At 43.1% G+C, this 22,404-nt stretch overlaps 1 protein-coding gene across 1 annotated transcript in view; it reads right to left on the bottom strand.

Moving 5' to 3' along the window:
- The window catches only part of LOC310867033 (low-density lipoprotein receptor-related protein 1B-like), a gene marked incomplete at its 5' end in the record, with an annotated part of 569,593 nt that overhangs the window by 120,999 nt on the left and 426,190 nt on the right, over positions 1-22,404 (bottom strand). The window contains 7 exon segments of the mRNA XM_083776826.1: positions 3,054-3,173; positions 5,062-5,178; positions 6,029-6,122; positions 6,464-6,612; positions 10,366-10,554; positions 13,215-13,414; positions 17,121-17,302. Coding sequence (XP_083632952.1) covers positions 3,054-3,173; positions 5,062-5,178; positions 6,029-6,122; positions 6,464-6,612; positions 10,366-10,554; positions 13,215-13,414; positions 17,121-17,302 — 1,051 coding nt within the window.

Here is a 22,404-nt window from a genome sequence, read left to right as displayed (position 1 = left end):
ACTGAGGAGGCACACTAGTCTCTTGGCGTTTGATGTTATGTGATTAGATTACGTTGCTTGTGTAAGTCGCTCTGGATAAAAGACGCTTACATTGTACCAGCTCTGGCAGTGTGTGATGAAACAGCAGTGGTGGAAAGTAACTAAGTGCTTTTACTTAAGTGCTGTACTTAAGTACAATGTTGAGGTATTTGTACTTTGCTTGAGTATTTTCAATTTCCAGTACTTTATATCTACTCCACTACATCTCAGAGGCAAAATTTGTACTTTTACTTCACTACAGTTATTTGAACATTTTAGTTACTAGTTACTTTTGGAGATTTTAATTTTGATTTAGAAAACATACATTAACCACTTCAACCCCATACATTTTGGCAATTTGAAAATAGCCGATCTACAAGCTCACAATGTGCCGCAACGCAACGCAACGTGAGCTTGTAGATCGGCTATTTTCAATAGATTTTGTACACATTTTGAACTTGTGAAATGGGACAGTACTTTTACTTTTAGTACTTTAAGTACATTTTGATGCCGATACTTTTGTACTTTTACTCAAGTACATTTCCAATTCCGTACTTTTACTTGCAACGAAGTAGTTCTAAATGGCAGTATTGGTACTTTTACTTAAGTAAAATAATTGAGTACTTTTTCCACCACTGGCAGTTACAAATGTGATGGAACCAATTCCTCCAATTCCTCAATGTTGGAATCCGGTGATTCCAGATCCCAACCCTAAGCTAAGACCTGAACGTCTTAAAAACGTCTTAAACAGCTTCTTGACATTTATTCTCTGCACCATTTATTCTCTGCACCAATTGTTCTTTAATATATACACTAAGGACCCCGACCACCACTGGGCCCAGAAGTTTGATTTCCGGTTATTAAAACGCATTAAGCAAATAGCAGGGTTTAGCATAATTAAGCAGAGCTGATCGTTGGATTAAACAATTCAGGGCCGGGCAAAGTCTTAACCCATTCTGACCTGAGATCAGATTAATACGAGGTCTCCGCCGGACACACACTGGTCCTGATGAACCCATTCTGACCTGAGATCAGATTCTAAAAAATGTCAGTCGCTCTTCGATTAAACAAAAATAGCAGACCTACAAGCTCGTATCGCGCCGCTCGGTGGCGCGATATGAGCTTGTAGATCTGCTATTTTTCAATAGCTAAAGCATAACATAATGCCGACACCAAAATGGGTGCCCGGTCAGAATGGATTAAGCATTCACTCAAAGCCTTGACAGATAACACGTTCATTTCAATGGTTCATAAAAAACACAACAATGATAATAATAATAATAAAGTGCATTCAAAACCCTGCACACAAATAATTATGCTGCAAGTTTGAGTCGAGGTGAAGTAATTAGCCTTCACCTTAATTAATTAAAGCTTAGACAAATCTCTCTCTCCCTCTCTCTCTCCCTCTCTCGCAAAATAAAAATGCAAGACAAATATGGCAGTTTGGTGGCACATAAGGTGTGATGTTCAGATGGAGCTAGGATTACATATCACCACCAGCTCTCTCAGCCTCTCCACGATTCAGTGATATTTAATCCCCCGCGCAGACAACATTCCATTAGCAGGTTGCCATAGGAATTGCCGTTTGGAACAGCTCGTTACAGACGCAGCACGCCATGCTAGGCACTAGGCAACCGTACGTACAAGTAGCCTCCATGCACTGTAGTATCTGACTCTCAAAGTCAAATGCAGACCTTGAAGGATTTAATGTTGGAAGAGATTCCATCTTTTATCCACTACATCTATATTGTTGCTGTCAGGCAGAAACCTCTCTATCTCCCTTTTGTGTTGTCAGGTGAAAACCTGACCTATAACAACAGCTCATGAAATGTATAAGCGACTTTTGCGCGACCTATAGTCGATAAGATCGTGACTGGCTGCTTTCTAGCCAATGGGACGGCAAAGCCAAAGGCCTCTGGGCAATGGGGAGAGGAGAGGCAAATATCCCTGGCAGCCACCGCAGGGCTGCAGACAGACATCCAGCATGGGCACACTTGAGCCGACAGCCGCGGAGAAAAGACGCTGTGTTTTACGTAATTTCCGAGTTTTTTTTCTTTTTTTGCGGCTTACGCCTTTTATTGATTTTTGAAGGGACAGACAGTAGGCTGACAGGAAACGGGAGAGAGATGGGGGGATGACATGCAGTAAAGGCCGTGTCGGGTCCGGGAGTCGAACCCGCGGCACACTGCGACTGGATTACCAGTCCGGTGCCCAGACCGTTACGCTACGGCCTGGGCCAATTTCCGAGTTTTTAAGACAGCGGGTGGATGGAAAAGAAGCTCCACCACCCCTCCAGGAGAGCGTTTCCGGGAATCTGGTCTTTTCCATCCACCAGCTGTCTTAAAAACTCGGAAATGACGTAAAACACAGCTTCTTCTGTCCGCGGCTGTCGGCTCAAGTGTGCCCATGCCCAGTGCAGAGCAACGCCGCAGAGAAGCATGATCACAGTCACACTCACGGGTTGACGGGGAACTATACAGGGCGCATAGTACAGTTATTTGACACGTTTGCGACGTTCGAACGTCACTCGATATAAAGCGACAGAAATAAAATCAACCAGGTGCTCGATGGAGATGTAAAAAAAAACACAACACAATGGAGACAGCGCTTCTTTCTTGTTTTGTAAATGTATGCAGTATTTGTTCATACTACAGCGTCACACAAAAGCATCAAAAGTAAACGGATCTAATCCTGGTCTCTAAACTGCCTCCCCCTGGCCAGCCGGTGGCGCCTGATGGAGGGGAAAGGAACTGGTTGGAATAACGTGTTCCTTCCACACGCTATACGTCCAACCAGGGAAACTCCCCCCTGTCAGGTGTAAAGGAGCAACTTGGACACTCAGGCATGAAGGAAGCATGAGTTCAAGTCCGTTGCTCTCCCCAGGTTGGCGGAGGGTGTGTAGAGCCCAGGATCACATTAGATAATTGACACAGGGGTGAAAAAAATGTGGGATAAAAAAATTAAAATAAAAACAGATCTGCTACATTTTGATTTGTAAAGTGGCCAAAGAGCTACGTATAGGAGACGCTTCTTACGGCAGTCGGTTTCGTCCTCCCCGTCGCCACAGTCGTCCTGCCCGTTGCAGCGCAGGTTGAGGGGGATGCACTTCTGCTTCCTGGTGCACTTGAACTGCCCCGACAGGCAGGTGTAGGTCTCTGTGGAACGAAACAAACGCACCTCCGCTGTCATTGTTCCAGGACCAACAAAATGAATAAGTTTAAGACATTTAGGCCTGACGTCAAAATAAAAGATAAAAGAATATATTCAAAGATGTGTGCCGCATTTTCACGATTTTTTCAAAAACAGCAGACCTACAAGCTCGTAGCGCGCCACTCGGTGGCAACTTTAATGCTTAGTTAAAACACCAAAAGGGATTCCCGTCCAGAATGGTTAACCAATTTAACTCTACCTACATTGGCTAAATTACACATTTTTAATCATCTTTGAAAACATTTTAACAACTCAAATCTTTATGGGGGGTCACTGTGGCACAACATATTTTCAATTGGGAGTCCGATGGGATGTCTGAGGACATCATTTAGGGGTTCCAAACGACATGCATTCAACATGGCGTTTTATCGAGTCCAATATCAAATTGTAGGGTTGTTGCTTGGTGAGAGCGCACTGGAATTAACCAGTCACCATTTTGCTTACTTGATAGTCATCTATAAAGCGGCTATATATAACCGTTTTTAACTTTTTAGTGAATGCATTTGTGTTTTGAACGATAATATTGTATGGTAGACGTTATGTTGATACAATAAGGTTGTAGTTTCTTTTGAAACGTTTAGATCCTGAGACTGGGGGTATAAAGGACCACTACTGGCTGACAAGAAGCTCAAAAACACAGCATATTATACAGTATCCCATTGCCCAGGCACCCAAACAAGGCTCTCTGTACTAGATCAGCAGTAGACCCCGCGGCTATAGGACAGGAAGGTTTCAGATTACAGATTGAGAACATGTATAGTGAACATTTTAATTTACAAAAATGTATATAGAGAGATGACTTCCGCACACCCGGCAGGTACACATTGGAGCAGGTGTGATGATGACGAGGCATACAGTAAACAGTATACAATGTGGAAAGGAGAGACACCCGTACACCGCCACTCGCTTGGTTCAGAGCATTTATTGAACCCATTCTGAACGGGCACCCATTTTGGTGTCAGCATCATGTTATGCTTTAGCTATTGAAAAATAGCAGATCTACAAGCTCATAGCGCGCCACCGAGTGGCGCGATACGAGCTTGTAGGTCTGCTATTTTTGAAAAGCTGAGGAAGGTTGCTTCAATAAATGCTCTGAACCCAGCAAGTGTGTGCGGTGTGCGGGTGTCTCTCCTTTCCACAATTTACAAAATGTAAATGCCAAGTTGTCAATGTTCATAATAATTGGTCTTGGCTGTTGGTTCAGGCGTTGCTATACATTCCCGGCCCGGGTTGCTCAGGACATTTTAGAAGACAACCGTTTAGGCGCACAGGCAAAGAAAAATACCCCTCAGCGAGCAGAGCCTATATATATATATTATTCCATTCTGAGCGGGCACCCATTTTGGTGTCGGCATCATGTCATGCTTTAGCTATTGAAAAATAGCAGATCTACAAGCTCATATCGCGCCACCGAGTGGCGCGATACGAGCTTGTAGGTCTGCTATTTTTTGAAAAATCGAAGAACGACTGACATTTTTAGAATCTGATCTCAGGTCAGAATGGGTTCATCAGACCAGTGTGTGTCCAGTGGAAATCTCGTGTGAATCTGATCTCAGGTCAGAATGGGTTATATATATATACTGCAATGGTGATGCTGGTGGGAGCAAACCAAGCACGAACGACATGCAGTGGCGCTGACAGCGAGAGGAAGTAATGCAACGAACCGGGTGAGCTTAAACAAACAGCTGTTGTTTTGTTTTATGCGTCAAACGCAGTAGAAGAAAAGTACACAGGCTACTGATTCATGGTTTGCCCTGTTACCTCCTCTTTGCGCGCAGTGTAGCTGGCAGGCTTACGCATCATTTCATTGTAGGTGGCCGAAAACAAACCTACCACAGTTGGCCTCGTCAGAGTTGTCTCCACAGTCGTTCTCCCCGTCACAGATGAAGGGCGGCAGAGCACAGAGTCCGGTGCCACACTGGAAACGGCCAGGCTGGCATTTGAATTCCGCTGTTTGTAGAAAAAAAAGTCCCTTTTATCTCTGGGAATGCTTATTACACCAGTAATGCATACAAAAAAAAAAACAATAACTCCAGTGCCTGTGAGAGCTTAAAGGGACACATATATGTTAATGACATTTAGAAGCTTTAGATCACTTTCCTGGGGGTATTTATGTGTGTAATATGTGGTTTTAGATATTTTAGATTGTAGCAGTGAGCCTGTTGTCTCTGATGTCATGGACACTGGTCTCACTACCTTCCTGGACTACAATTCCCATAATTCTTTGGTGCACTGCTCCTCCTTGTGGATAGGGGGAGAGCTGTCTTACTGAGACAACATGTAGTCCAGGAAGGACGTGAGCCCATTGTCCATGACATCAGAGACAACAGGCTCACTGCTACAATATAAAATATCTAAAACCACATATTACACACATAAAGACCCCCAGGAAAGTGTTCTAAAGCTTCTAAACGTCATTAACATATATTTTTTTGCAAAAAGGGTGAAGTGTCCCTTTAAGCAATCATGTAACATTGATTTACTGTAGGCCTATCTCCATACTTTATATATATACTTATTTTGTTTTTCCCGTGTATAAATGCTCAACTTCATCATACAAGAATGAATAATAATATTGGCAAAATTGGACATACATATTGACGACTTAGAAAATATAGAATTGTATCAAAAGAAACGCAAACTTAATCTACATGGGAGTGGTATTTTGAAAGATTAAAGCTGTGTATGTTTTCCAGAGAACAACCTCCATTTTTTTTAAATCGCCTTGCAGCAGCAGCTTTTTGCTTTGGACTTCAATCCTGTGGCTTCGGGGGTTTGTGTTTTTAAGGGACAAACTCACGGCAGTCGGCAGGTTCATCCGATCCATCCCCGCAGTCATCCACCGTGTCACACTTCCACCAGAATGGAATGCACTCATCCGTCCCGCAGCGAAACTGCATGCCAGCCCCACAGCAGAACAAAGACATTTTTTTAAAATTAACAGGCAGAATTCAAAGTCTGGATTTAACAAGGTGTTTTATGTTTTTATTTTTGGCCTTATTTTTATTTTTTTCCATCCACTTCAAAGCAAGTACAAAATCAATATGCTAACAACACTTCCATGGGCTCTCTATGCCTACAGGATCACGGCAAACGAGAGCGCGAGATAAAGCATCAAGGCACGGATAATCTGCTTTAGGGGGCAGACATACCAAACTGAACGAAACAAACAAGTTAACAACAACAACATAACTGTCGAGACGACCTGGTAGGGGGGGATTGGAACGGAGCTGACCTGGCTGGAGGTGCAGTTGGAGAGGCATGTCTTGTTGTCGGCTGCCAGGTAGAAGTTAGTGGGGCAGGCGCACTTGTGTCCGCCGCCGGGCGACAGCAGACACAGGTGACTGCAGCCGCCGTTTGCAACCTGACACTGGTGCTTGGGCACTGCACAACGAAAAGGACGGAGAAGACCAAGTGTTATTTCACAGACCATTCCCCCCCCTAATACTGTAAAAAAGCCTGTTATAAGCATTAAGCACACGACTCGACGAGGGAGGACGGGAGTGGAAGAAGTGTTCATTCCGTCCTCTAAAACAAAGACGAAAAATCTCCCGTCGTCTACCTTTCTTTTCACTGATAAAAACAAAAATCACACCCGCGTGAACTGAGTGGTGCCCCCCCCCCCCCCCCCCACACCTCTCTTTCTTTCTCTCTCTCTCTCTCTCTCTCTCTCTCTCTCATTAGCAGGCAACAGTGCGGCACTGTTTCTGGCACAACAGCGCCCCCTACTGGTACTCATATAGTCATATACTGGTGCTCATTAACCAACACATAGGCACACACCTGTAGGTGGGTGAACACGGACATTGCTGTTCCTTGGAGTGGTTGCACCACTCAAAAAATTAAAATAAAATAAGAACTAATTGCTACGGTGACTCAAACTGTGACTACTTCGTGACAATTTCGTCAACAAAAACAATGTTAGGGGAGGGACTATAGCGGAGAAGAGATCCAGTAGAACTATAAGAGACAAGTTATTTTACGCTTGGTTGCGCTCTGAAAAGAGCAGATGCACAAGCTTGTACTGTAGATACTAGATACTGTATGCTACAGGAATTCTCAGCATGCAACCGAGTGTAGCATCACTCCCAATCAGCATCACTCCCAATCTTCCGCCGTAGTCTGAAAACCCACCTTTTCAGACTCCATCATGGCCCATAGCACTTACCCTACCCCCTTAGATAGCATTTCTGTAGACTTAGGGCGCTTTCACACCCAAAGTTCGCTTAGAAGGTCCGGATCAAGGACCAAGGACCAAATATTTGCATTTTGATTTTGGTCCGTTTGGTGTTCACACTGGACTTTGTAAAGCGTACCAAATATGTAAACAAATGACACGTGGACATGTTAAGCGAACCAAATAGTGGGGGGGAAAAGAACATGAGGGGAAATCACTGTCTACAATTTTTGCAGGGGCAACCTTCAGTCACACAGAGAGAGAAGAGAACAGCAACATGACAGGCAGCAACAACTTGCTATTGCATTCATTCTTATTAATTATTTTATTAGCCAAATAAGAGCAACAGATGAACAGAGGAGCAGGTGTTTGAACAATAATGTGCTTGCTGCTGAATGCTGATGCATAAATTCACGGAGACGTATAGCCTACAACAAGGTATCCCCGATAAAAAGGACTTTTCTTCCATGTGTGCACCTTCACCCATGTTATTTCTGCGCATCAAATCGGCGCCGCGGCGGGCATTTCCATGTCATCTTATGGTTTGGTCAGTTGGTTATTGAGCTTCAAGTCAGAACAGCTCCGCTGCAGCTAATTGAGTTGACCTAGTTTGACGTCTTTTGCTATAGTGATGTAATCAATTAATCATTTGGGACCACATGTGTATAGCTTATTTAACATTGGCTTTTTCTCGATACCTGCGGCCTGCGCGACATGGATGATTTTAAATATTTCTCTGTCTCTGCGTCTCTCCCATATAAATATATGGGTCTCTCCCCCAGTCCCCTCATGTGCGTGCGCGCCCACGCGCCCACAGACACACACACACACACACACACACACACACACACACACAAAAAGGAGGGGACACAAGTTGAAAGAGAAACTCGCATGAAGACTCATGCATCGCAGATTCGCATGCGTGGCGGCGGCCGGCGCATGATTAAAATAAACAGATCTACAAGCTAACATCGTGTGCCATACCGTGCACCATTCCATGTCGATAACTTGTACATTTTGCGCATGTGAACCTCGTATGCTGCGCTGCGCCTCGACATATACTGTAGTATGCGTCTACTATTAAAATCAGACTGTCAGCTGTCATATGATCCCCGTAAAAAAATACATGCTTTTATAACTATAATTATTAATGCAGCCTCACAACTGCCGACGCCCGACGGCTATTTTGCCTATCGTCCTGTATTTGGTCCTCTATAAAGTCCGAATGCATTCACACCAGTAACGAACCGCACCGTGGTTCGTTTGGAAGCGAACCAAGTTCGGCCTTTTTTAGCGGACCATGGTTCGTTTCTTTGATCCGCACCAGAGTTCGTATGCACGTTCACACCAACCGAACCAAAGGGGTAAGCGGACCATGGTTCGTTTTAAACGAACCAAACATGTCCGGTGTGAAAGCGCCCTTAGATAGCATTTGATACAGACTTATAGCATGTTATGTAGACAGCACTATAATTGCATTGTATGCAGTCATAGCACGTCATAGTACATATGTATAGCATAGTATAGTATATATGTATAGTTTCATTATATAGATATTCCACTGTTACGTTCTTAGCTTACGCATGTTTCATGATAAATGCTTTTTATGTGATGTATTCCCATGCTTTTTTTGTTCTTGCTTAATGTAAGTCGCTCTGGATTAAGAGCGTCTGCTAAATGCCTAAATTGTAAAAATTGTAAATTGTAAAATTGTAAGTGTAAAATCAGCCATTATTATTCAAAAGGCTATGACTAAACTAAATCAAATGTTGCTGTCAAATTGAATACTGGAGTGCGTGCGCTTAGTGGCGGTGGGTCGGAGAGGCCAACTCCACCGACATTTTCAAAAACTAAAACTAAAAACACACCTCTTCAGATTAGCCTTCTCCACCCTACTGTAGCACTTTATTGAGGCTTCCCATCATGTATTTTATTATTATTATTATTATTTTCAAATATCCTAAATGCTGGACCTTCTCATGTCTATTTCTATCTCGATGTCTGACTTTATGCACATTCACTGTCTTGTCTTGTTTGATATAACCTATCCCATTCTGACCGGGCACCCATTTTGGTGTCAGCATCATGTTATGCTTTAGCTATTTAAAAATAGCAGATCTACAAGCTCATATCGCGCCACTGAGTGGCGCGATACGAGCTTGTAGGTCTGCTATTTTTGAAAAATCGAAGAGCGACTGACATTTTTAGAATCTGATCTCAGGTCAGAATGGGTTAATCAGACCAGTGTGTGTCCGGCGGAAACCTCGTATGAATCTGATCTCAGGTCAGAATGGGCTATATATGACCCAACTGTAAAGCACTTGATGTATGTCCTGCCTGTGAAGCACTTTGAACTGCAGCCCTGTATGAAAGGTGCTATATAAATCAGTGTTGTTTTCGTCGACTAAAACTAAGACGAAAAATGTTCGTCGACAACCTATTTTCACTGACAAAAACAAATGGAAACTAAATGAAAACTAAGCTACGATGACTAAAATGAAGACTAAATATACTGACAATTACGTCGACAAATAAAAACTAGACTAAAATGTTAGGAAGGGACTAGTGGACAAGAGATCCAGTATAAGTCATTTTACACTTTGTTGCATGCTGAAAACGCGACGCGTTGTGAGCTTGTAGATCGGCTATTTTCAGCAAGCGTAAAAAACACTCATTACGACGGCGTCAAGACCCGCCAAAATACATTTTAGTCGACTAAATCAACTGTAGATTTAGTCGACTAAAATCTTATGACATTTAGTCGACTGAAACTAGACTAACACTAAGACATTTCCAGGTGACTAAAATGTGACTAAAACTAAATGAAGTTTCAGTCCAAATACTATGACTAAACTAAAATAGAAATTTGCTGCCAAAAACAACACTGATATAAATAAAGCTTATTATTATTATTATTATTATTATTATTGTTATTAGTATTATTGGGTGGACGTGCGTACCTTCGGGCTGGCGGAGGGAGTGGTACACCTTGATGGACTTGATGGCCTGCCAGGAGTTGAGCAGCTCGATGCCCTGGGCGCCCGTCGTCTTGTGGGCCCGGCGCAGAGACTTGGACTTCCCGTCCGTCCAGTAGACAAAGTCCTCGAACAGGGTCAGCGCCATCACCCCCTGGATGTGGTCATAGGACACTGAGGGGGAGAGAGAGAGAACAGGGTCAGCGCCATCACCCCCTGGATGTGGTCGTACGACACTGAGGGGGAGAGAGAGAGAGAACAGGGTCAGCGCCATCACCCCCTGGATGTGGTCGTAGGACACTGCAGGAGAGAGAGAGACCCAGTGGCCCGCAGTTAGGCCTCACTCACACCTTTCCATCTAGCATACAACATTGATGCATGCTAGATGAAAGCAAGATGTAAGTGTCATGGCCGCCACAATGCATTTCCGATGGAAGTCACATGGTTTGACACAACATTTTGGACTACAAGCTTCGACTGCCCCCCCTCCGCCTCATACAACACAAATGTTGTGTCAAACCATGTGACTCCCATTGGAAATGCATTGGGGCAAACATGTATCACACCCTTTGTATACATCTAGCATACATCAGTCTGTTGCGAAGGTGTGAGTGGTGGAAAAAGTACTCAATTGTTTCACTTAAGTAAAAGTACCAATATATTTAGAACTACTTTGTTACAAGTAAAAGTACAGAATTTAAAAAGTACTTGAGTAAAAGAACAAAAGTATCGGCATCAAAATGTACTTAAAGTACTAAAAGTAAAAGTACTCATATTGCAGAATGTCCCATTTCACAGGTTCAAAATGTGTGGAAAATCTATTGAAAATAGCCGAAATGTATAGGTTTGAAGTGGTTAATGTATCTTTTTTAATCCAAATTGTACGTTTTCAAATAATTGAAGTGGAGTAAAAGTAAAAATGTTGGCTCTGATATGTAGTGGAGTAGAAGTAAAAGTATTGGAAATTGGAAATACTCAAGTAAAGTACAAATACCTCAAAATTGTACTTAAGTACAGTACTTCAGTAAGAGCTTCTAGGTCTGCTATTTTTGAAAATCGAAGAACGACTGACATAGAAACAGCTTTTTCAGAAAACTGTAATTTTCAAACAGACATTTTTTTAATCTGATCTCAGGTCAAAATGGGTTTCCGGTGAGGATTCAATTGTATTATTTGGTTCAACTGAATCAAATAAATAGTGCTGCTCGCTTTCACTTCACATCGTGCGACACCGGCAGTTACACATCACCCAGTGCCTTTTCTGCAACACCGTGTGTGGCCTCCAATCTTTCAAAATCCAACAACCGCATCCATACATCAAACTACAAAAGTATATCCTGTCATAATCATAATATTTTCCCACACTAGTCTGTTGGGCTGTTGTTATCATTCAAATGATTAATAGCAACACTATCAGCAATTCACGAAGCCAATACTGTACCTCTTGAGTTTGTGGCTAACGCTTAATGTATGCTCACAAAAAAGGAACCCCTTTTGGTGTTAGCATTATGTTACGCTTTAGCTATTGAAAAATAGCAGATCTACAAGCTGGTAGCGCGCCACCGAGTGGCGCGCTACGGGCTTGTAGGTCTGCTATTTTTTGAAAAATCGAAGAACGACTGACATAGAAACATAGCTTTTTCAGAAAACTTGTCAGGACGTAGAAGACATTTTTTAGAATCTGATCTCAGGTCGAAATGGGTTAACTCTCTTCATTCAAGCTCCACAACGTGAACCATTGTGAGCTTGTAGATCGGATTTCCCTGTGCTCGACACCGTCACGCAACGGAGTATACAGGAATACATTAGTATAGAGGGTATGCGCGTGACATCATCATCAAACCAGGAAGTTATGCAGGAACGCCTACTGAGTGGCAAAAAACTACTTTCTGTCCTCGACAGCCCAGACATCCAAACAGAAAAGTCCTATTTGATTGCATTAAACAACGTTAAACAATGTTAAACTCACTTTGCCTGTTGCTTTGCCACTCGATTTGCCATTCACTTTAAAGGACCACTTCACCACTTTTCAACCTATCTTCATATAATAGGTCCTCACTAATAATCATGAAAAAATGGTGCAATTTTTTTCTACTCGGTCTGTGTCTCATAGGAGGGCTGTGGGCAGTTCAGAAAACCGTCTTCCAGTGACATCATCGATGGGGAATACAGGCTTATAGAAACGGCAGGGTTTCTAGTCCTGAAAAGTTGCAATGCGAAAATGTAAGCCATTGTTCTCACGATAATGAAAATCTAAATATTTTTGTAAAAAAAATCTTGTTTAAAAAATAATCTGCCTAACGATGATGTCACTGGAAGACGGTTTCTAAACTGCCCACAGCCGTCCTATGAGACACAGACATTTTTTCATGATTATTAGTGAGGACCTATTATATGAAGATAGGTTGAAAAGTGGTGAAGTGGTCCTTTAAGCGTGCACATACCCTCTATTCAACTTAAAGGTATATTCAGTGATTTCACTCAAAAAACCTTAGGTTTCGTTTTTGGCTGTGGGACCCAGCCTTTCGTCCAATCAGGATAGAGAGTCAAAAACGAAACCTAAGGTTTTTTGACCCCCAGGGGTTAACTGGGGACAGGGAGGAACTCCTTATAATGGTCAGCACACTCTATAGTAGGGAGGATTATCACAACAAAACAAAAAAATAAGTGATATTTGAATTAAGTGAAATCACTGAATATACCTTTAAGTGTCAAAAGTCGCTGGCCGGAAATACTTTGAGAAACCTGTGACCACAGCACAGTGCACGTCGATAACCGTGCGCGCCGCGGCCTGCTGTGCTGACAACCTGGACCAATAAGACACTCCATCTCACCTTTATGCCTCTGCGTGCCGTCCATGTTGGCGAACAGAATGTGGGTGTCGTCGGCCCAGTAGAGTCTCTTGTTGGTGTAGTCGATGGTGAGAGCCGTGGGGCTATAGATCTCCGTGTCGACGATGACCGCCTGCCCTCGGCCGTCCATGCCGATGCGGCCGATGTGCGGCGACTCGCAGCAGTCCACCCAGAATGCATACCTATAGGCAGACAGGAGGAGGAGAAGAAGCGTCGCACGGATCACACAATGGCGGACAGGACGGAACAGAAAGGAAATCAATGGGCCAGCCGACCGCATCCCTGACGCGTCAAATTGGAAAAATCCCACCACCTGGCGAGCGGCGGTCAAAAGTGCCTCCGACTCAGTTCTCTGAACCTCCCCGAAACCCGATGACCGGTGTATGTGTGTGGCTCACACATAAACTAGATGACTAAGGATATTAGGAGCAAGGTAAGACTAAACTAAAGAGTCAAGTCAAGAGCCACATAGAAAAGGAAATAGAATAATAGTTGAAAGACGCACAATGTCATGCGAAACAGAATATACTGTATGGATAATCTCTGACTGGTTATTAATTATAAGGAGGCGATATATTGTACCCTTTATACCCTGAAGAAGGCAGTTGTACCTCATAAATAATCGGCTACCAGTGTGTGCATGCGGCCACTCTTTTGTCTTTTTAAAGGGACACTTCAACCTTTTTGCAAAAATATATATGTTAATGACGTTTAGAAGCCTTAGAACACTTTCCCGGGGGTCTTTGTGTGTAATATGTGGTTTTAGATATTTTAGATTGTAGCAGTGAGCCCAGTCTCTCTGATGTCATGGACACTGGGATCACTTTCTTCCTGGACTACAATTCCCATAATACTTTGGTGCACTGCTCCTCCTTGTGGATAGGGCAGGTCTGTCTTACTGAGACCACATGTAGTCCAGGAAGTAAGTGATCCCAGTGTCCATGACAGCAGAGACACTGGGCTCACTGCTACAATCTAAAATATCTAAAACCACATATTACACACATAAAGACCCCCAGGAAAGTGTTCTAAAGCTCCTAAATGTCATTACCATATATTTTTTAGCAAAAAGGGTGAAGTGACTTAACTCTTTAGATGCTTCTGCCGTGAGCTGGCACCACTGCTAAGACTGGTGTGCGTTTAGCATCCTCCCTGCCCTACCTGAGGTAATGCCAGCTAGCTAGGGAACCCCTTTTGGTGTTAGCATTATGATATGCTTTAGCTATTGACAAATAGCACACCTACAAGCTCATGAGCTTGTAGGTCTGCTATTTTTTCAGAAAAATGTCAGGATGAAATTTTTTTAGAATCTGATCTCAGGTCAAAATGGGCTAGACCAGTGGTTCCCAAACTTTTTAGATATACTTTTTATTTTAATATCTAATCAAAATAATATGGATATATAAAGATATCAACTGACGGCAAGAAAACGCAGATGTTACGGCCACCATCTTAGTAAAGATTTCGCCGAAAACGGACTGTATGAGTGACTGACTATCTTAAACGATACAGAGCCACCTCCCCGACAATATGGCCGAGACATTATATATAAGAGTAAAATATAAGAATTGCACAATTCTTATATGAGATGATACTAAAGTGAGGGGCGGCGATTGGCTCAGCGGTAGAGTGGCCAGATGGTAACCACAAGGTTGCCAGTTCGAACCCTGTGGGCTCCCCCAGAGTTAGTGTCAAAGTGTCCTTGAGCAAGACTCTGAACCCCTGATTGCTCCTGATGTGCTGGTTGGTGCATATTGCATGGTTTCCGCCGCCATCAGTGTATGAATGTGTGTGTGAATGGGTGAATGTAATGCACAATCTCTGTAAAGCTCCGTGGATAAAAGTAGCCTTGCCGAGCCATGGGGCCCGGGGGCCCATAGGGGCAGGAGCCTATCTCCTGTTTCTGTAGCCATGAGGCCCATAGGGGCAGGAGCCTATCTCCTGTTTCTGTAGCGTGAGGCAGCTTGATGTACAAGTACACCCCCTGGACATGACACAGGGACTTACCCCCAATCCAACCCTTGATGCTGAGTGTTATACAGGGAAGCACTGGGTCCCATTTTTAGAGTCTTTGGTATGACCCGGCCGGGGATCGAACCCCCGACCTCCCAGTCTCAGGGCGGACACTCTAACCACAAGGCCACTGAGCCTTGGATAAAGGCACTATATAAATGCACCATTAAGACCCAATGTTATTCTCCATAGAGAAATGGGGGATGAGCGAGTGACGCTATAGGACTTCGGAACTCTATTGCGAAAGCACGCAGGAACGAATACATGTATGAGTCTATCAGCGATGAGTGGTAGGATGGACATCTGCATGCATGGTCTATCAACAGTCTCTAGCGGTAGGACGTATAGTGATCAATACATTAAGTCCATCAATGCTCCGCAGCATCAAGCCAATCGAACACATCACAGATTCCCTGCGTCGGTGACACAGTCTACTGCACAGCCACTCTCCTCTCCTCTCCCTGACTCTGACACTGCAGCACAGCGGCCTTGGAAACAGTGTGACAGCACATTCTGATTTGGTTTTAGTCTCAGGACTCCGGATTTTTTGTCCAAGCTTGCTAAAAAGAAAAAGTTGCTATTTTGGACACCAGCCTAAATCGCTAAAACACCTCCGCTATACCCGTTACATTATGCATAGGTGTGGTTTGGGCGTTTACTATAATGAAACCAATCACCGTGCCACATGGCCATTTATTATTATTATTTTAATAATTATTATAAATGTGCATAACGTTTTTGTTTTACAATTTCCTCTGCAAAGTCTTAGTAGTACAAAGTAGTAGCAAGGTTGAAATCTCTTTTTTTGCAAGTAGAAATATATCTGAGTCTTGCAGGGTTAAGAGAAGGCTGCGCAATCTATTACCCATTATGCCCAATGCAATGTTGCCTTATTACACTATGGCCTAATGGAAGAGCCACGCGTGTCGCTGCCTTGAAGACGTGGTACAGAGAGTCATTTTGGGTGTCCATTATAGACTAGCTCCTCTATCTATCATCCACTCCGCAACCAACAGTCTCATTCGCAAAAAAGCAGGGACATATGACAGCCCATACATTCCAAACGATTGCATTAAACAACATTAAACAATGTTAAACTGGCCCAGGCCGTAGCGTAACGGTCTGGGCACCGGACTGGTAATCCAGTCGCAGTGTGCCGCGGGTTCGACTCCCGGACCCGACACGGCCTTTACTGCATGTCATCCCCCCATCTCTCTCCCGTTTCCTGTCAGCCTACTGTCTGTCCCTTCAAAAATCAATAAAAGGCGTAAGCCGCAAAAAAATATATTTAAAAACAAAACAAAAAACAATGTTAAACTCACTTTGCCTGTTGCTTTGCCACTCAATGTGCCATTCACTATAAGCATGTGCATACCCTCTTGTGCACAATGCACGGCACAAATCAAATAACTTCTTTGAATAGACATTTATATAAACACAATGGACACACTCACTTCTGCTGATTATATTACAATCACAGAGATGCATGGAGAATATGTGCAGCCATTTAGTCATCTGAAATTAGTTTTAGTCAAAAATTTAGTCGACTAAATAGCTGATCTATGCGACGCATTGTGAGCTTGTAGATGGGCTGTAAATAACTGATCCGCGGCCAAATGATATTACTTTGGGGGTCCTTTTGACATGAAACGGTTTGAGAACAACTTGGTTTAGCCCATTTTGGGGCGGGAACCCCTTTTGGTGTTTTAAACATTATGTTATAATTTAGCTATTGAAATAATAATTATAATAATAATAATAATAATAATAATTTTTTGAAAAAAATCGTGAAAATGTGGCGCAAAAGACATTTTCGAAATTTCGACGTCAGGCCTAAATGGGTTAGGGACCGTAGAAGGCGTGCAGTGCACCCACCCGGTCTGGGGGTCCAGGGCCAGGTCCGTGGGGGTCCGCAGGCCGGCGCTGATCAGAACCGTGGGGTACAGGCCGTTGGCCTTGGACACCTCCAGGGTCTTCCTCTCCACGTCGGTCCAGTACAGGTTCTTCCCGATCCAGTCCACCGCCAAGGCGCTGGGCACCGCCGTCCTGTGGACCACCTGGTCAACACGAGAGGAAGGCAGAAACACTGGGTCAGCATCGGTGTGCGTGTGCGTGAGACAGAGAGAGAGCACTAGTCTATAGCAGGGGTTCTCAACGTTTTGGGACGGGGATCCCCGAAAATGCTTTGGCAACGTCTCGGGTTTTGCTTTTAAAGCTTAGCTCAAAGCCTCATGAACTAATGGAAATAAGCATGTTAACACGTTTGCTCACTGTGAGCCATTAACTGAAAGCAGAAAGATAGCTTAAGATGCTAATAGCTACAATGTAGCTCCTGTTAGCTTAGCCACAGAATGTAGCATATTAATGAATGCCAAAAACTAACTTTTTAACAATGAACACAATCACAATGAACTGTTACAACATGAATTTATATTGTACTTTATACACCAATTATTGCCTTACTTCCTCAAGAACACATTCTGTTAGTCAGGTTTGTCTGTGTAGCTGCATTTTAGAACTGCACAGTCACACAACTGGGGTCCTGTTGCATTAGGGAGTGCCCCAACAGATGCCTGAACTAAAGTTGGAAACTGGGTCATAAAGAATGACTAGAGGTTGCCCAAAATAGCGATGGGGAATTTTCTACAGAGACAATACACCATAAATAAATACTGAAACCAGATATAATCATTAAGGAAGGTGTATGCATGTACTATGTGTACTATTATGTAAACTCTTCATTTCCATTTTCCAGCCATTCAGTTGCAAAAAGAAAGATTTTTTTTTGGGGACAAAAATAATTTGGCGACCCCCCGAGGGGTCGCGACCCACGGGTTGAGAACCCCTGGTCTATAGGTCCAGTCTACTTGTGTTTATCTTTGGCAGCCTAGGGCATGTAGGCCTACATACCGTAGGTTGGTTGGTTGTTCCAACAACTTGGGATGCCAAAACAAAGCAGCTAAACGGGCTTGCAAAATTCTGTTCGGTATAGCCGCAAAATATGGCGATTACTGAGGCTGTTACACAATTTTACAAAAAAAAGAATTATTCACACAAAGGATTGCCGATATTACGTGCAGTATCTGCTTACTATTACTCAAAGAGATGATTAGAAGCGTACAGTATGTGTGCCCATGTTGATGTGCTGTGAATCTATAAGTAGGGCCAAGCTAGAGGGCCGTGTCAGCCCTGTTGCTACTAGCCACGGCCATGTTATGCTTTAGCTATTGAAAAATAGCAGATCTACAAGCTCATATCGCGCCACCGAGTGGCGCGATACGAGCTTGTAGGTCTGCTGACATTTTTAGAATCTGATCTCAGGTCAGAATGGGTTCATCAGACCAGTGTGTGTCCGGCGGAAACCTCGTATGAATCTGATCTCAGGTCAGAATGGGTTAAAATGATGAAACCCCAAAGCCTGGTTAGCATGCAGCACACAGGAACCACGGAGGAGACTCCATACTGAACACCCAGCGATTGTAAACAGTACGTTTACAGACAGTAAACATTAACTTTATCAAAGACCTTTGCAGAAAACAGTTCCTTCAGTACTGTTGCCGCTGTTAGGAAGTATATAGTGTTGTTGGCTAAGTGCTGTTGAGCGAGAGGGGAATGCACCTGGCAGGCAACAACAATCACTTGATTAATGTGCTCAGACTGTAAGTTAAGGGTCTGGTACAAACTGTAAGAGAGTAAGAAAAAGGCAACTTAATGATGTGAGAATGATCTACGAACTTCCGTCAACGTCGCCAAGTTGGCCAATTTATTTTGTGTTAGCTGAAACCAGTTGTTGCGGAATAAACAATAGCCGTGCCAGCTGGCAAGTTGAAACTTGTCACTTTGAAAATAGTATTTCAAACGTCCCGGCCAGCACCCGTGCAATCTGCCATTAAAGGAGAAATGATGTGCTTTGAGTCCTATCTCTTTTATTTTCATGGAACTATACGCCTGTAGGCTACAGCCTAGCCAAATAGGATGGGCCATCAGTAATTTAGACACAATCAGGGTTCAAACACTCTCCAAAATGTCACAGTTTGAGGAAAACGTTTCATCTTTTCTTTTAATTTAGCAATTTAGTTTCACTCACATGGTCCCCTTTTCAGGCCAATTTAGTCATTATGCCAATTATTTACACACATTTCTGTGTTGTATCCTTTACTGACTCCCCTGTCAGGAGCTCCGACAGTCCCTACCGGCAGGTGCTAACCCCCAGCCTGTAGGAGTAAAATGGTAAATAAATGGTAAATGGTGCATTATTATAGCGCCTTCATCCAAGGCGCTTTACATAGATTGTGCATCAATTCACCCATTCACACACACACATTCACACACTGGTGACAGGGGAAACCATGCAAGGCACCAACCAGCACATTGGGAGCAATTTGGGGTTCAGTGTCTTGCTCAAGGACACTTCGACACTAAATCTGGGGGAGCCCACAGGGTACGAACTGGCAACCTTGCGCTTGCGGTTAACATCCAGCCACTCTACCCCTGAGCCACCGCCGCAATGCAACGACCAGAATTCCCTCCCCGAACACATGAGGCCAATTGTGCTGGCATAGTGGGCCAGACAAAGCTGGATGCGCACACGGCGGATTCAAACCATAGAGTTATATAGTTATATAGAGAAGACACCTGAGTTCTCCTTCCATCCACTTGCATTGAGTTGCTCAAAAGCGCATGAGGCGGATTCACTCCTCCTTCCTGGTAGGAACAGAGTGCATTCTGGGATGGATTGGCCCCAAACACATGAACGCGCTGCCGTTGACTATCATTGTGCCGTTTGTGCGCGTTCACGTATGAAACATTCGTTCACGTGTCATGGCCCCAATCACATGAACGTGCACAATGATAGTCAACGGAGCAGCGCTGGGCTCGAGCTGCAATACCAAATCCGGCCACTATGTCCATTTCGCCTCAGGGTTTCCTCTGGGTGCCTTCTCTAGAAATATATACTCTAAGATTCAAACCCACAACCTCTGTGGGGGGTGGGCAGGTGTTGGGCCGGGAAATGTAGTTACAACCTGCCCATTTTACATAGTATAGATCAACATATTACTTTAATGTTTACAAGATTTCTTTGCTGGTTTCACCTTACAGTACATCTAGCAGTTCCTGTTTCTGATTGCATTCATTTGTGCGTTTGTTTAAGATTATCCTATAATCATGTTTGTATATTTCAATTGACTATCTTATGTTTTTTAATTGCATTTGATTTGAATCATTTCTAACCCATTCTGACCGGGCACCCATTTTGGTGTTAGCATCATGTTATGCTTTATCTATTGAAAAATAGCAGATCTACAAGCTCATATCGCGCCACCGAGTGGCGCGATACGAGCTTGTAGGTCTGCCATTTTTGAAAAATCGAAGAACGACTGACATTTTTAGAATCTGATCTCGGGTCAGAATGGGTTCATCAGACCAGTGTGTGTCCAGTGGAAAACCTCGTATGAATCTGATCTCAGGTCAGAATGGGCTAAAGATACTAGTAGATACTGCACGAGTATCCTGGTGTAGTAGCTTTTGAGGTGGAAGAGCCTTCATGTGTATTCATGCCCTTGATACGCTTTTGTTCTGTGGTGTTGGATTTGTCTGCGTTTGTTTTGCGTTGCTTTCGAGGACCCCCTCGAAAACGACATGTTGCATCTCAAGGGGGACTTTAATCACTCAAACAACTACAATTAAAATGAGCCCTGCTTCATCCGTCCACATGCTAACACAAAGACAATCAACGCTTGATGACGATTGATCCAAGCTGCTGATTAACTCTGCCGCTTTGGCATTTATTGGATTCCGAGTACCTCGATGACATTTAATGATTACTAGCAACCTGAACAGGATTCATTGTCTATATTACTATAAAAACAGACCATATGAAGTTAAATGACACATGACATGATATTAATTATATACCGTGTATGCCGATAAACGTATTAATTTTCGAGTCCATTTAACAATTCACCGAGTATAACGTGGAACGTCTCGAGAGGGCCACATTTAATCCTTGAACTCTTTAGTGGTTCTTTTGAATATCATTTTAAATACTTCGTCGTTATTTCTCTGTCAGCGCAGGATCGAGCTTGTGAGTCTGCTATTTTTGAAAAATCGTAAAAAAGTTTTTTTTTTATTTCGACGTCAGGCCTAAAATGGGTTAAAGTATATTTTGATGCCAATACTTTTGTACTTTTACTCAAGGACATTTTAAATACAGGCCATTATCTACATTGCAGTAATTTATACTTTCTTTTAACCCTCTAACACCTGCATTAATTTCTACTTGCAAAAAAATGATTTCAACCTTACTACTACTTTGTACTACTAGGACTAAGACTAAAAAGTTAAAAAAAATAAAAAAATAAAGTTTGATGAAAAATGTATACTAATTATATAATAAATTAATAATTTACATTTTGGGGATATCTTTCACAATAATGAATAAAACATGTTCTAGACATTCTAATGATCACAAAAAAACATATTACAATTATTTTACCTACTTTTATTAGGGTAAAGGTCAAAAGTCTTAGGTTAAAAAATCCAGACATTTTTTATTTGTGTGAATTTCAGCCTCTGTGGGGGGTATTTATATGCAAATATCATGACCAATGGCATTGGAATGGCATTGCAATGAACATCACTGATGACGTTTAGGTGAAAAAATAACAGAAAAAAAAAAAAAAAATTAGTAAAAAGCAACGCTGGGTCTTAGAGGGTTAAGTATAAAACATGTGAGTATACTTCATTCAGTATACTGCAGAGCAGTGGATCTTACAGAGTGTAAAGTAACCCAAAGCGACAGCTGTCCAGGTCCGCATCTCAAACAGTTTGCACTCTCGCTGCGCTGCTGCTGTCGCCATGCCAGGCATGGAACCAAAGCGGGCGAGCGTGGCTGCTTAATTGAGCTGAAATGAGCCATTTGCCCCCCCACATACCGACGCTGATGTCATGTGGCATGGCAGGTTCCAGTCCCTGTCACGCCCCAGCGTCTCTGCACGGGGCTCCGATCACATGACCCTAACGCGGCTATTACCGCAGGGAGCATGCAGTGTGTTTATGAGGCCAGTTATACTTTTATGGTAAAAAAAAAAAAAAAAGAAAAAGGAAAAGAAGCAGCTGGTAATGTTGACACTATTAACCCATTTTTACCTGACGTTTT

Source organism: Protomyctophum parallelum, assembly GCF_964188405.1.
Source record: "Protomyctophum parallelum genome assembly, chromosome: 11".
NCBI lineage: Eukaryota > Metazoa > Chordata > Actinopteri > Myctophiformes > Myctophidae > Protomyctophum > Protomyctophum parallelum.
The sequence above is the reverse complement of the archived record's forward strand: the minus strand, read 5'-3'. Positions and strand labels throughout refer to the sequence as shown.